This window comes from Furipterus horrens, unplaced genomic scaffold, assembly GCF_987537825.1.
Source record: "Furipterus horrens unplaced genomic scaffold, mFurHor1.1.pri manual_scaffold_1, whole genome shotgun sequence".
Classification (NCBI taxonomy): Eukaryota; Metazoa; Chordata; class Mammalia; order Chiroptera; family Furipteridae; genus Furipterus; species Furipterus horrens.
Genome location: NW_028327171.1, coordinates 8,823,455 through 8,839,195, shown reverse-complemented (window position 1 = coordinate 8,839,195; position 15,741 = coordinate 8,823,455). Strand labels below are relative to the sequence as shown.

The 15,741-nt window shown below is 55.5% G+C and overlaps 1 protein-coding gene across 1 annotated transcript; it reads left to right on the top strand.

The window, feature by feature from the left end:
* Nucleotides 1-3,813: 3,813 nt before the first annotated feature.
* Nucleotides 3,814-15,525, top strand: SIK1 (salt inducible kinase 1). The gene is made up of 14 exons (XM_090272042.1): nt 3,814-3,980; nt 4,600-4,767; nt 5,190-5,306; nt 7,819-7,882; nt 8,072-8,233; nt 8,390-8,514; nt 8,613-8,736; nt 9,377-9,597; nt 9,926-10,075; nt 10,494-10,616; nt 10,739-10,952; nt 11,530-11,811; nt 12,507-12,738; nt 13,228-15,525. Exons 2-14 carry the CDS (start codon nt 4,612-4,614, stop codon nt 13,610-13,612), a joined length of 2,355 nt encoding a protein of 784 aa, XP_090128168.1. The 5' UTR covers nt 3,814-3,980; nt 4,600-4,611; the 3' UTR covers nt 13,613-15,525.
* The last annotated feature ends 216 nt before the right edge of the window (nt 15,526-15,741 follow it).

The following is a 15,741-nucleotide window of genomic DNA, read 5'->3' as shown; positions in this document are numbered from 1 at the left end:
ATCACTCGTTGTGACGGCCACTGCTGCCTTGTGCTGCCACACCACATCCTCCCCACCCTGTCTCCCCATTTCCACCCCTCCCACCTGTCTGGATAAATATTTCTTCTTTAAATCCTTGGTTGTCGGACTTCCATACAGTTCAATTTTCTGGCAATTCTGGTTGTTTTTTATTTTGAGGTTAGCTGTAATCCTTCTTCTGCTTGTTCGAGGAGGCGAAGCATGCCTACCTACGCCTCTAGCTTGGCTGGACCCCCTGAGGTTTCTTGATGCTACTTTTCTTAAAGGAGCCCACCATTGAGTACTGATGCCTCTATTTTGGGCCCTTGCTGACTCACTGCTGCTCACCTCACTCCATCCTGCGCCCCCACCTTCCGCTTTCTAGACAACTGTGTTTAGAACACTGATTAGGGAGTTAGACACCCTAAAGTCTCTTGGGTCTTCAGGTGCGGTATCAACCACTGATCTCCTTTAATATTGGGCAACCGCATCGGCCCCATCAGCGACTGATCTGTGCGACAGAAACAGACATGGGAACTAGAAACCCTAGAACTTTGATGTTGGAAGGGCCAGTGGTCTGTGCATCAGAGGTTTCTGCTGGGCTAAAAATGTTGGAATTCTGCCTTGCCTGTCCTATGGCTGCCTTTTTAGACCCCCTCCCTGCCTGGGTGTCTGACTCTGGTCCCAGAGTCCCCAGGACCTGTATTCCAGCCTGCAGAGGACCTGAGCCGAGGAATGTGGTCATCACTGAGGCAGTCACAGAGCACATGCAGCCCGGAGCAGCAGGGTGGAGAAGATGATGCCATCGGAAGCTGAAATGCCAGCCTGTGTATGGCCAGCCAGTTCATCTGGGCTCCTGAGTTAGCCTGCGAACAGCTGGGCTGTCCACTGAGGGTTAGTGCTTCTCATCCACCTGCTGGACCCAAGCCACACACTGTAATTCCCTGATGCAGTGTGCACTTGTCTATTGAGCGTGTCTGTGTCAAGCTCTGCAAATATAGCAGGAGGCCAAAGGAACCAGGGTCACCCCTGAGGACTGAGGATGCTGCCGGGAGGCTGATCTTTCTTCAGAGTGTATGTATCTTCCATTATGTTAAGGGGAGAATTCTTTGAATCATTTGATTACGCCCGTAGAAGCACACACTGTTGCTGTTGTTGGTGGTGTGTATGTGGAGACTAGAAATCCAAAACGAAATAAATGAAGGAATTACTGCCTCCAGGGGCCATGGATACAAACAGCCATAGACACTCAAGCAGAGACCCCCAAATTCACTGGGGTGCCCAAAGAGCCCCCCGCCCCCCCCGGGGTAGCAATGACAGCGATGCTGACGTAAGCGTCATCCTCTGCCCTGCCTGCATTCTCCAAGAGCAGGCTCCTACCAAGGGTTTGGGAACAGCCACAGCCCGCACAGGGCTGTTCAGGAAGGGCTAGGAGCAAGGGTCAAGTGCACCTGGGCCCAGGAACCCTTCCTGGGAAGGCAGCTCCAGCCCTTTGGCTGCAGTTTTTATTCAGTGATGACAAAATGTTTCCAAACAGCCAGCCAAGTGTTTGCAAACACCTAAGACCTTTCAAAAGAATCTAACTAGCCCTGGGGCAGTTGGGTGTGAAGGGGTGGAGAAGTCGGTTTGCTGGATGACACCTGAGGAAATCTCTGAAGTCACAAAATGAGAGAGAGCAGGTGAATGTATTCAGGTCCCTGGTTTCTTCATTCTTCCTCCTGTTCTCCTAGGAACAGATTGGCCGGGCTCCCAGAAGGGGAAGAAAGCGGTTGTAAACCATTCAGCTAGAAGGAAGTAAAAATATTTCTCCGAATTCTCACTGGATAAACCTGGGACAGATAACGAGGGTCACTTTTGAAAGACACAGAGGAAAACTTTGGTCCTTGAAAGGCTTTTTCAAGCAAACTGACTCACAAACCTTTGCCCAGGGAAAGGGTGATTGGGAAATGTTTGGCTGGCCAGCGATTGTTCACCAGGGGAAGCAGGTCCAGTCTGCCTGCTGCGCTGGCCCGGAAGCCACGTGTCCAGGTAGCTGCCCACGCGCACACCACAGCTGCCCCTCTCTGCCAGATTTCTCAGTTCTGCATCCATTTCACTTAACTTTTGCTCCCTACCCGCTACTGTGAAGCGGTATTTTTAGTGAACACAAGGAAAAATTATTCTAGGCTAGATGCAGAATCAAAATCCTAAATTTCTGCCTTCCTAATGTTTAAAGAAAACTAATCACCCATAACCTCCGTCTTCCCTTGGGAAACATTTATTTTGTGACGGGGTGTAAGGAACATAAAGTGAGCAGCCATTCGAGTGTAAATTGTCCTCCACTGCTACTTTCATTCCCTCCCCTCTAGCGGAGATGAGACCGCCAGGCACCTCAGTCCAAAGGGCACAGGTCCTGTCCCGCCACTGCCCTGCAGCTCTGGGAAAGCAGTGAGGTGGTCCACTTAGCACACAAAAGTAACCAGGGCTATGGGGTGGCATCCTCACCCACTGCTGACTCCACCCACCAGCCCCCGTGGGTTGGCCCTTCCTCCGGGGCAGGGTCCTTGCGCTGTCTGTACAGAGCACCTGGTTGGTGCTCAGTGGACGCTTGTCAGGTGAGCCCACACATAAATGAGCCATCAAGTGCTCATTTGAGGGTGTTGCTGACCCAGCTTCCCACTACTCTCGTACTTGAGAACCTGAAGACCTCAGTGAGCAGAGTCCATTTCTACCTGGACCTCTGGTCCCCCCAAAACCAGCCCGCTGGGCCTTTCTTCCTCTCTCCATCCTGCTGGGTTCCTTCACCAAGCTAGCTGCATCATAAAGGACCCAGGCTTTCCTCGTATCAGCTGGCTTCTGACAGTATCTGATGGAGAAAGGCGAGGACCCGCTTCGGGCACCGGCCTGGGGGCTGCAGCAGCAGCACCCATTTAGGGCGTCAGCTCCGGTGATCACTGGCCAGAGACGCTGACCAGCTTTCTTGTGCCTGTTTCTAACTTGCTGAACATTTCAGATTCGCACACAAGAGAAATCAAAGTTGGGCGGCCCCAAGGTTCTCGAATATATATATCACTGCCAAGCTTCAGAGGGTCCCAGGCAGTGGGTGGTCCCTCTCCAGGATCTGGCGTGCTCCCCTCAGTGGGAGCTGACGTGCTGTCACCTGGCACTGCCTTAAAGCCTCATTCTACGAGTCTTCGAGGTTTCCCTAGTCTCACCTGGTACTTTGCCCAATAGAGGCTGCAAGGCTGAGCGCTTCCGATGGAAGCTGGGGGATACATGAGACCCGTGCCTCGATCACCGGGACTGGAGTAGGGATCCAAAGAGAACCCAGCAGCGCTGCACTTCGGCCTTTCGGAGCCGCCCTAGACCCAAACCTTTTTTGGGTGGGTGCAAGAAGAGGGGACAGGCGCGAATGCGGCCGAGCGCATGGGAGCATGCGGGAAGGTTGCGCCCCTGGGACGCGAGGGTTAAGCCACTTGCAGCGTCCACGGCGCCCGGTAGAGGGCGCGCGCCGGCGGGGACGCGGGCGCGGGCGCGGGCGGACCTCCGCGGGCCTTCGGAGCCCGGCGCCCCTGACGTCACCGCCCCGCGGTCGCCAGGGCGACGGCCTCATCAGCCCGCGCGTCAGAGCCGCCTGTCTCTTGGCAACGTCCCGATCTCCCGCTCTCCCTCCGCCTGGCGCTGAGCCGCGCGTCGTTCTGGCGTCAAATCGACGTCAATGGGACTGTATCAATCCAGCACGGCGGCGGGGCGGGGCCGACGGGGGCGGGCCGGGGAGGGTCCGGAGGAGGGGCTGGGGGCGGGGCCTGGGCGGGGCGGTGGCGCGTGCGGCTGGTTGCGCGGCCCGGACTCAGAGCTGACATGCTGCGCGGCGCGGCAGGCTGTAGAGCAGGCGGCTGTGGCGACCGGAGCAGCAGGCGCCAGAGCAGCGCGAACGGCCAAGTGATCGGTGGGGGCTGCGGGGCGAGCGGCGTCCCAGCCTCGGCGCCCCGGAGGCGGCGGAGGTGAGGCGGCGGCCGGGGTGGCGCCACGGGACTGGGCTCTGGTCTCTGGCGGCCCCGCGGGTGCGCGCGTGGAAGTCGGGCCGGGACGCCGCTCGCCCCGCGGCCGACTCATCCCCTTTGTTATGGGGCGGCGGGAGAGGATCCACGCACCCCACGTGGTTCGGGGCTTCGGGGTTCGGAATAGAACCGACCGCGGGCGGCGGGGTATACGGCCCGCGGGGTTCGGGGTTTCGTAGGAGCCCGGCGCTGGGGACGGCAGGGGCGGGTCCACATGTCCCGCGGAGCTAAGGTGTCCGGGGGACTGGAGTGGAACCGATCGCAGGGAGTGGGGTATGCGCCTGGCGAGACTGAAGCGCTACAGGGTTTGGGATAGAGCCGACCGCGGGCGGCGGGGGACGGGTGTAGGAGCGGGTCCGCGCGCCCCGCGGGGCTAAGGGCCGGGGGCACTGGAGTGGAGCCCACCGCGGGCGGCGGGGGGCGAGTGTAGGGGCGGGTCCGCGCTCCCCGCGGGGCAAAGAGAGTCGGCGGTGGCGGGGGGACTAGAGCGGAGCTGACCGCCGGCGGCGAGGCTGGTAGGTGTAGGATCAGGGTCGTCGCTGATCGCTCCCGGCGTCCGCAGGTGCCCGGAGCCATGGTGATTATGTCGGAGTTCAGTGCGGCCCCAGCGGGCGTGAGTCAGAGCCAGCAGAAGCCCCTCCGGGTGGGCTTTTACGACATCGAGCGGACCCTGGGCAAGGGCAATTTCGCGGTGGTGAAGCTGGCCCGGCACCGCGTCACCAAAACTCAGGTGCGTGGGGTGGACCCTGCCGGGGGGGCAGCTGGCCTGTTGGATCCCTATCTGTAGGGTTCATCGTGTGAGGTCTGAAGGCTGACAGTTTTTAGTTTGGTAAAGAAAGAAAAAAGTTTTATATTATGATTGCATAATTTGAACAAATAACAGGGGACAGCAAAGAGGATAATAACCCAGGAGTGCAGTGCTCTCGGTTCCAGAGCTAAAGCCCCCCGAAGTGAGCCTGCAAAGATTTAGGTCAATTATTTAACTTTGGGTATTTTAAGTAATATTAATAATTATTTTGGTTCCCCCCTCCCAAACTTTCTGTGACCTTTTGGGGACATAAAGTGTTTAGAAATTAACCTGCACAAAATGCAATGTGTACATTAGATTAAGAGAGATTTTTTAAAAATCCTTTTTCTTTTAAAATTCTATAGGTAGCAATAAAAATAATCGATAAAACACGCCTAGATTCAAGCAATTTGGAGAAAATATATCGTGAGGTTCAGATCATGAAGCTTCTGAATCATCCCCATATTATAAAGCTTTATCAGGTAAGGACTCACATTTGCCTTTTACTGTGACTTCTGGTGAGAATGTTAGTTTTTATTTACAACAACCTAAGTCTGCAGTTCCTGAAGGCTGCCCCTCTCTTTGAGTATATGTTGGTTTGGTACCTGGTAAATAGATGGATTCCTGTAAGTGGTGAAGATGCATTTATAGTTATTTTGTTGCTTTTGGGTCATCATTGAGATTTGCTTCATGAAAATTTTCTTTAGTGTTATAATTTATTGCAGTTTTATATGCGTAGAGGTGGAATGTTGTTGCCTTTACAATAAAGACAAACAACCAGATCTATGTATTGCCACAAGTCAAGCATTTCATGTAGAAGGACAAATTCTAGTGAAACTTCTGCCTTTGCAGGTGATTATTGAACTTTCAGACCAACTGCTCTTACCAGTTTTCGTAAACTTAGCTCTGCAAAGGCAGCAGTGAGCATTTGTCTTCCTTGTGTAAACTCTTCCATCAAAGACAGAGAGATGAAACACTCTTTGCCGCAGTGTGAGCAAAGGAGCTTGTCATTTAATCCACGTTAAGGACAAGCCTCACCCTGCCCATCTGTTGGTTCGTTTCGTGACCATACTTTTGTTTTCCTGTTGAAACTAATAAATTATATCTTTGGAAAATAAGTGTTGGTTTAATTAGGACAGCAAAGCAGTCTCTTATTTAGTGGCCACTTCTTCGAAGATGATATTGGGTCTGGTGCCACAGAATAAGTTCTTTGCAAATGCTCCATTTCGTCCAGTTGTGTTGGCTTTTAGTTCCTTTTGCTGACTCTCATGAAACCCTGAGAGTCTGAAATGAATATGGGTTGGTGTGAGTGTGCAGTTGGCAGGGGTAGGTGTACAGTGGGCAGGAGATAGGACTGTAACTGAAAATCATCCCACGGAAGGCTCTTTACACAGTTAAAATGAAGGTAGCTGTAGTCATCGGAGCTTGTGTTTCCAGAATGCCGGTTTACTCATCTTTGTTAAGTGTGGGATACACGTCATGTATGTGTGTTGTTTCTGTTGTCATTTGTAAGTTGCCGTCTGGATAAGAAGTTTCCTCCCGGGTCACTGATGTCAGCGCCTGAGAAATGTGCCTGGCCTGTTTCCGCAGGAGTAGACTGACCCCTGTCTGTTTTTTGACTGAGTGGGAGGGATGGGCCAGAGTGTGGCTTCCTTGTCCTTCTGTCCCCCGCTGGCCCCTGTGTGGATCAGCTCAGTCAGCGATGCTTTGCCCTCGTGATCCAAGTGAGAGGTCTTCTCTGGTGTGAATTTTCTTATTGCTCTGTGTGCTGCTTTAACTGTTTGGGATAGCGATTGTTCTTACCCTGGTTTTGACACTGGTATCTGATTTTCGTCCAGCTGGCTCAGGCCCGGGACCTTGGTGAGACTCTAAACTCTTTCCTTGAGGTTTTTTTTTTTTTTTTTAAAAAAACAGATTCACTCTTCATTCTTTCTGCATCACTTTTTTTTTTCTTTTTTTTTTTTTTTTTCATTAAGAAGGGTGGACTTACACACATTGAGGGTCAGGGCAGTAAAAATTCTAGCTAAGCTGCATGATGTTGGCGTTTTAGACTTACAGCACAAGGCGGTTGTCTTTAAAGTGTATTTTTTAAAGGAATAACTATAGTTTAAACCCCGATGAAATCCTTTTCTATGAGAATGTATTATCTCTGTCTCCCTCTGAAATTGTTTTAAATACTCGGATATGAGTTAGTTTTACTTTCAGTACCATTTGAATTTTACCTTGTTTCTTAGTTATGTTTTAAAATCTTAAATTTCTTTTTCAAAGTGAAATAAAATTCTCAGTTGATAAGGGAACCTTTAAGGCAGAGGTCCCCAGCCACTGGGCCACCCCTAACCCCCATCTTCCATGAAACCTGTCCCCAGTTCCTGGTACCCCAAAGGTTGGGGACTGCTGCTTTAAGGTGTACTTGGCTCTAGCTGTTGCTGTTGACACATGCTGAGTAGTTTGCTGTACACAGAGCAGACTGTTGTAGCTTGCCTGGCAAAGCCGGCTTCTTGTGGCCTAATTAGTCATGTACCAACGCATGTGGGGAAGGGGTATTTGTTATCCATTATTCAGCTGTGCCGGCCATTGGCTTGAATAGTCTGCTGCCTGCCAGGCTTCTGGAAGAAAGCCCTGGCAACCCTCTCAAAATCGCTATTACTTCTGTAGCCCCCAGAGTCCCCAGGTGGGTGAGGCAAAATGAGTTAAAAATACAACGTAGGAGAATTCTAATACACTTAGACCTTCACTGAGAGCAAAGATATATGAGGATAGGCAGGCTCGTGAGGAATTCACTTCTGAATTTTAAAAAACTCTCTTTCTGAATAGGAATCCTCTCATTCGTTTCTTTATTGCAGAACTTCTTCTTTTCTTCCCTTTCCAAAAATAATGAATGCACTCATCCATAGACGTTAACAATTCCCTCGGGTTCGGGTAGAGTATTTATTACCGTTGGTAGGTTTCCTTTTTGTGTGGTTAAATGTTAGGTCTTTTATTTTATTTTTTTAGGTTATGGAAACAAAGGATATGCTTTACATTGTCACTGAATTCGCAAAAAATGGAGAAATGTTTGGTAAGCCACACTTACTTTTAATACCTGTTCAAAACAAACAGCGCTCACTCATCAGGAACTGCTCCTCCGTTCCGATGTTTGGGGCTGCTCACCTCAAATCCCACAGCGTTCATTCTTCGGCCGCAGCCTAGACGATGCTGGCCACGCTGGTGGACTCGGGGGCTCTAAGTTTGTTCTGTTGCTCCTCAGATTATTTGACTTCCAATGGGCACCTGAGTGAGAACGAAGCCCGGAAGAAGTTCTGGCAGATTCTGTCGGCTGTGGAGTACTGCCACAGCCACCACATCGTGCACCGGGATCTCAAGACCGAGAATCTGCTGCTGGATGGAAACATGGACATCAAGCTGGCAGGTGAGTCGGAGGGCCACCCCAAACCCAGGAAGCACAGTCCTGCGGGAGGGGGCCGTGTGCAAGCGAGGGTCTCAGTGCTTTTTGCTCACACACCTTTGAGCCCGAGACCCCTGCTCTTTCCACCATAGCGGCATCGTCTGTTTCTTTGTCTCTCAGACTTTGGATTTGGGAATTTCTACAAGTCAGGAGAGCCTCTGTCTACATGGTGCGGGAGTCCCCCATACGCAGCCCCGGAAGTCTTCGAGGGGAAGGAGTACGAAGGTCCCCAGCTCGACGTCTGGGTAGGAGCCCTGTGCATAGCACGTGTTAGCTGCCAGTACTGGGTCAGTGTTGACCAGCGAGTCAGCTGGCGCTGACCATGCTACCCGGTTGTCCACAGAGCCTCGGGGTGGTGCTGTATGTCCTCGTGTGTGGATCTCTCCCCTTTGACGGGCCCAGCCTGCCGGCCCTGCGGCAGCGGGTGCTCGAGGGCCGCTTCCGGATCCCCTTCTTCATGTCTCGAGGTGGGTGTGTGCCGAGCCCTCTCCCAGGTGGCCGGCAGGTGCCAGGTGCCAGCCTGCTATGGGGCTGTTGGGGAGCCTGGGATGGGAGTTTTGGAGGAGGTGGAGGGATTGGTTTCCTGAAATGCCTGCTTGACTGTCCTCTGGGTCTGTGAGTCAGCCCGTGTCACCAAAGGGTGTTTACCTGCAAGAGGAACCCAACCCACGGGGTGTGTTTGCAGTGCCCTACTTATGGGATGGACAGGTGCCTTCCTCTGAGGGTGTCCCCTGGAGGGCCAGCTGAGGGTTGGTCTCGGGAGTCCCCTCCCAATGCCCTCTGAGCTTCACCTGCTCCACACTTGTGCTTTTCTCTTTCATTCAATAAAGGGGTGACCTGCTGCCTACTGACCTGCATGGTCACAGCAGAATGGGGAGCCTGAGTGGTCTCTGTAGGGACATTAGGAGGACTGTGTCCCCCTCAGAGGCCCATCCCTCCATGGGGGGGGGTCTCATGGCCTCGGTGTTCTTCAGAAGGGTCATTTGTCCAGTTGCCTGCATGAAAGGAACCTTGTTCCCTGCAGGGCTGCAGTGGGAGCCCAAGGGTTGGTGGGGACTGTGGGCACAGCGGCCCGCGCATGCTCAGTGGCCCTCCCTTGACCCGCAGACTGTGAGACGCTGATCCGCCGCATGCTGGTGGTGGACCCTGCCAAGCGCATCAGCATCGCCCAGATCCGGCAGCACAGGTGGATGCAGGCTGACCCCGCCCTGCCACACACCTGCCCCGCCAGCGCTGCACTCAGCTACAACTCCAACCTGGGCGACTATGACGAGCAGGTGCTGGGCATCATGCAGACCCTTGGGGTGGACCGGCAGAGGACCGTAGAGGTGAGGACCGCCTGTCCCTCCCCCAACTTGGCTTTGACCGGAGAGGTGCTTGCTTAGCGGTGGGGGTGGCGACTTTGTATCAGGAAAAGCAGCCACTGGCCAGTTGAGTTAAAACGGGAGCACAGGCTAATTTAAGGGCCAGCTTGTTCACTCTTCTAAAGGGTATCCTGGGCCACCCAAGAATAACCCAGGGAACAGCCTTGTCAGGGAGCCTCAGCGACTTGAGGAGACATCCCGAGGTGCTGCCCGCGCACGGGAGCCCTGCAGCTCCTCTGTCCCCTCCTGCGGCCTGGCTCTGACCTGCTTCCCCGCCTCCCGCCTCTTCCAGTCACTGCAGAACAGCAGCTACAACCACTTTGCAGCCATTTATTACCTTCTCCTGGAGCGGCTGAAGGAGTACCGCAGCAACCCGCCAGCGGCCCGGCCTGGCCCGGTCCGGCAGCAGCGGCCCAGGAGCTCTGACCACAGCGGTGTGGAGGTGAGCGGGAATCTAAAGCCGCACCCCTCGGTCCCCCGAGTTAGGAATCGCTTGCCCACATGGGCCTGGGAGCGAGACACAGGTTGAGCTCCGCCTCCCCATTTATGTCCCCCCACCCAATAAGCCCTGGGTCGGGGAGGGGGTTCCCCTGTGAGCCCTAGACCAGAGGATACATGGAGAATTGGGGGTGCTGGTCACGCTCCTGGGCGTCAGGCCCCACCTGTGGCCACTTGTTCCTCACCGACCGTGGTGCTGGTCACTTCCACACAGCGCGGCCTCGGAGGGAGGGTACCCGTGTTTTCAGCCTGATCAGCCGGTGGCTGGCATCCGTCGCCAGAGCGAGGCCAGCAGGGTCTTTCTTGCGATGCCCGTGGAGCCACCTCCCTGATGACATCTGTCCTTCAATGCTGGCTCACAGGTGCCTCCGGAAGGCCTCCCTGGTGACGCTTTCCGATCCTCCCTACTGTGCCCGCAGCCCCAGACCTTGGGGCAGTCCATCCTGCAGGCTGAAATGGACTGTGACCTCCACAGCTCGCTCCAGGTCTGTGAGTGCGTTGGGCGGCATCTGGGGTGGGGGCTTGTCTCATTCCCAGCGGTGGTGACGACCCCCATGCCGGGTCACGTGGAGCCTCAGGGTCACTGGTTTGTGTCTGTCCCACACAGCCCTTGCTCTTCCCTGTGGACGCCAACTGCAACGGCATGTTCCGGCAGCGCTCGGTCTCTCCCAGCAGCCCGCTGGACACGACCATTAGTGGGGCGGCCAGGCAGGGCCCGCGCCCGAAGGAGGAGCCAGAGACACAGAGGCCTCTGCCTGGCAGCACGGGCCGCAGGCACACGCTGGCCGAGGTCTCCACCTTGTCCCCATGCACCCCTCCATGTAAGTGTCCACGGGGGCAAGGGTGGCCTTGTGGGCGGGGTTATGGTTGGGACTACGAGGCGCCGACACAAAACACTCCTTTTCTGCTGGGTGGCCTCTTCCTGTTACAGCCCTTGGATCTGCTACTGGTTTAACCCCCAAGGCTAGAAGGGTCACTCTTAGACATTCCATGTGGTTGATCAGTGGTGGGGACAGAGTGGGGTTTAGCTTCCCTCAGGTGCTGGGAGAGCAGGTCCTCATCTCTGGCCCCTTTGTGTCCTTGGTCAATTCCACCGATGAGCTGCAGCTGGGGCTCCTGTGCTGGCCTGTTGTCAAGGCTCCCTGGCCTCTGGTGGCCTCTGGCTGTCATAGACTCCCACTTCCCCAAGGTTGGGGATAGACACAGGGAGGCCAGTATAGCTGTCTGTCCCTGTTAGCACATGGGGAGGGCTGTCTGGGGGCCTGGGGGCTGCTGCTGTGGGCGTGGGGAAGGCAGTGGAGCCGGTTCCTCTCCTGTGAAAACTGGCGGGTCCTGGTGGGTTGAATTGGCCTTGGGGAGCACGAGGGCCCCCTCAAGAGCACCATGCTCCGTCTGCAGGTATAGTCATCTCCTCCACCTCCGTGGCGAGTCCTTCGGAAGGCACCAACTCTGACAGCTGTCTGACCTTCTCAGCGGGTGACGGCCCAGCGGGGCTTAGTGGACGCCTGGCCACTCAGGGGCTGGTGGGCACCTGCTCCCCGCTCAAGCTGGCCTCACCGCTGCTGGGGGCCCAGTCTGCCACGCCAGTGCTGCAGGCTCAGGGAGCCCTGGGAGGAGTTGCCCTGCTCCCCGTCAGCTTCCAGGAAGGCCGGAGGGCTTCGGACACCTCGCTCACTCAAGGTGACTTCCCCTTTCACTCTCCTTTCCGCCTTCACCAGGAGATGCCATGGGTGGCCCTGGCAGGTGTCACTTTGTCATCGATGGCAGAGGTTTACCTGTTCTCTAGCCAGGCCTGGGTGGGGCAGCAGTGCTCCCTGAGCAGATCGAAGGTGCCACCTGGATTCTGGATGGCCTGGTCTCCTGGGACAAAGTCGCCTGGCCTCTAGTGGCTGGTCTTAAAAACCAAGAGACATTTGGATGCCAGGCAGCAGCTCCTGACCTAGAGAAGGGATGGGGTCAGGGAGAGACCCTCCACACCTGGCTGCCTGGGCTCCCTCCATGGCACCCAGGGCTAGGGGGCCCTGAGCCCCCTCCCTAGTCCCATGACACTGCTCATGCCCTTCTTCTGCGAAGGGCCCATGGTCTGCCAGACGCATGCCTTTTCAGTATTGGAACGGCTGAGCCAAACCAAACCCAAAGGATGACTTCCTAGCCCTGCATGGGGCTGGGGGGTGGGAGGGGGCATGAACAGCAATTACATGACCAGAGAGCACCCTCAGCCCCGTAGGAGCGCATACCAGTCCTTTCCCATCACTTCCACGTCATGCGTCTCTCCTCCCTCCTCCCCACCATCTGGAAACCCCAGCCGGCCTTGGGCTGCTGGTCCTGGGCTGGGGCCTGGGGGTCCACGAACAATATCCATTTGCCTCTCTCAGGCCTGAAAGCCTTTCGGCAGCAGCTGAGGAAGAATGCGAGGACCAAAGGGTTTCTGGGCCTGAACAAGATCAAGGGGCTGGCTCGCCAGGTGTGCCAGCCCTCCTCCAGCCGGGCCACGCGGGGCGGCCTGAGTGCCTTCCAGCTGCCCACGCAGAGCACGGGCCTGCACGGCAGCGGGGCCAGCAGCCGGGAGGGCAGAAGCCTGCTGGAGGAAGTGCTTCACCAGCAAAGGTAGGCCCGCCCTGTGCCCGTCGCCCGTGACCTTGGCAGCACTCATGTTCATCGGATTTCTTGAGCAACCTTGCTTCTTAAGCTCCCCCTTCTTCATGTAATAAAATGAGTGTACCTCCCTACCCCCAAGTATGGGGGGGGGGCCTGTGGGGCCTTGTTCCCACAGATGGTGGCAGAGGTGGGGAGCAGTCAGGTTTTGTCACTTTGAAGCCTGTACGTGGGGGATGGAGCGGGGCAGTGAATAAAAATGTCATGTCTGGTTGGCATCTCTGAGCTGCTATAAAAGCATGATGGGGAATGGAAATGTCAGAAATTGCTCAGGGGATTAGTCACGCACGACATCGCATGTTCCGGGCAGCTCCAGCCAGCGCTCCGTGGGGTGTGGGAACCCGGTGGTGTCTGAGCCCGGCTGGGTGGAACTTGTCAGGAGAAGCACACTCAGAGCTGGCAGTGACCTGTTCTCCTCCCTGTTCCCTCGTGTCCCCCCAGGTTGCTCCAGTTACAGCACCACCCAGCAGCCCTGCCCAGCTGCCAGCAGGCTCCCCAGCTGCCCCCCGCCCCCCTGGTCCTGGCCCCCTGTGACAGCGCCCTCCTTGTGTCGGGACTCCAGAAGGAGCTGGGGCTGGGGCCCGGCCCGCTGCTGCCGCCCCACCTCCTCCAGGCCGGCGTCTCCCCGGTGGCCTCGGCCGCGCAGCTCCTGGACGCCCACCTGCACATCAGCACCGCCACGGCACCCCTCCCCGCCGCCACAGCCCTGCAGCCGCACCTGGCCCTGCTGCCCCCGGGCTTTGACCCCATGGGGCTGCCGCAAGGGGACTGTGAGATGGAGGACCTGACCTCGGGCCAGCGGGGCACCTTCGTCCTGGTGCAGTGAGGGCCGGCCCCGGCACCCTCCTCCCGCGTGGGCTCTCGGCTCCTCGAAGCAATAACCTCGGAGTATGTGAAGACGGTTCTGGACTCAAAGCCAATAACTTCCTATAGAAGCGAAACAAGCAATACGTTTGGTGTTTTGGCTTTTTAGTTTATTTTTCGTTTTATTTTCTCCTTGCACTGGGCAACTGCTGCCATGAGTAGGGACTGGAAAGTTTCTGAAGAAAAATAATAATGGAGGGCGTGTCGTGGGGGCGGGTGGACAGGAGGGGGGCGGAGGGGAGTGAGGTGAGTCCCCAGGGCAGCCTGGCGGCAGGAGGGGACCACAGTCACTTCAGGCCCTGGCGGGCGTGGCCTTGCACGAAGTCGTGCTGGGAGCTGCGCACCGTGAGAGCCAGCGTGTGCTGTGTTCAGTAGTACCCTTTTCTTAAATGAACAGTTCTCCACTTCCTGAAACAGTTACGCTTCAAATGAAAGCTGTGAACTTTGTGCTTCATGTATCGGTTTTCAGAAAGCTGTAAGGGCCAGCCCAGGAGAAGACAGTCTGCAAAATCTTGGAATTCTCTCCCCTGAAGTCAGTAAACAGAAGATCACTTTTTCTTATTTTCGATGAGGAGTCTGGTCAACTGCTCGAGGGTTGGTTCCAGGATTCTTCGGAGGAGCCACAAGGAAGAACCTCGAAAGGGCGGGCTGGCTGCGGGGTGGGTGCTCCCCCGGCACTTGGCACAGGGCCTGGGTGCCTGCCAGGGGAGTTGCCTCCTGCCGCACATCTTATTTCCGCTGCTAATTAAGTTTTTATGCATTTCATTATCAGGGTCCAAAAAGAACAACTGACTGGGGAGATGTGCAATATAGCGAGGCTGGGCCTGGGACAGGAACGGGCGGCAACCCGCCGGCACGCACGGGTCACTGTGGGCAGACAGCCCTGCCTTCCCCAGGCCCATGCTTGTCAGGCGTTTGTTCAGGCAAATGGGACGAGGGGTCGGGTCAGTGATGTTCAGCTTTGTTCCTTTGTAAGCAAACACTGTACATGTGTATAAATAGACAGATAGACACTACTTATTTTTTATATTTTTTACTACACCTTTGTGTTCCTGGTTTAAATTCCCCTCTGGCAATGTTACAAAGCGCGACACCAGGTCCGTGTAGAGGAGGGAGACCAGGTGCGCCCTTACCTGGCAGGCAGACTCAGGCAGCGGCTTGGTGGGCCAGGGGCCTCTGGAGGGAAGGGAGGGTCACTGCGTGCTCCCTCGGCCTGGTCACCCCCAGGTGCCTTCAGCTCACATGGCTCTCACACCCTCAGTATTAAACAGGTGACAGCGAGAGGGGAAGGTGGGCATTTGTAAAAGCCAAAGATCACTGGAGTTCCCGGGGGGTGGGGAGCGGCGGCCCAGCGAGGTCACCGCCCTGCCAGCCCTGCATCTGTGTCTGCCCGGCTTGCTGCTACTGTCCCTCCCGCCACCACCGCTGCTGTTGCTGCTCTGGCTGCTTCCGAGGATTGGGGCAAAGGCCTGTCCTTTCGCTGGGCCGCTGAGAACTCTCCACAGCCTTCTGCTGACGCATGAGGAAGGTTGGGGACTGAACGAGAGCCTGGTGGCGTGGGGCAGCCGGGGCCTTCGCCTCCTCACAGATGGAGCACAGGGACCCCAACACAGAACCCGTTCCCCTTTGGAAATTAATTTCTGTCCTCACGCCAGAGATCAAAGGCCTCAGAACCATGACAAGCACTTTACTTTCACGGTGGTTTTCTTTCTCGTTGCTGTAAGTCACGTTGTATGTCTTGTTTTTGAGTGTGTGTGACGTGTGTTTATAGGTTTCTCCGCAGCGCTGTTCTCGAATGAATGCAGAGTGGCCTGTTCAAAGGCACCATGTGATCTGATTAAGATGTATATGGTTTGGTTTCCTTTTTTTTTTTTTTACCATAACAATTAATTATTTTGTTTATTATGTTAACAATGGGAAATGTATGCCAAATGATTAGTGGATGTATGTTTTTTAATTTAATATTTAAATAAAACATTTGGGGGAAAAAACCCTTGACTTTTTCCCTTGCCTCTCTGTGGGAGCGCCGTCCTAGCCACTTCACTAAGAGGCCAAGTCCTCCAGGCTCACTGGTGTCTCAGATCTTAAAGG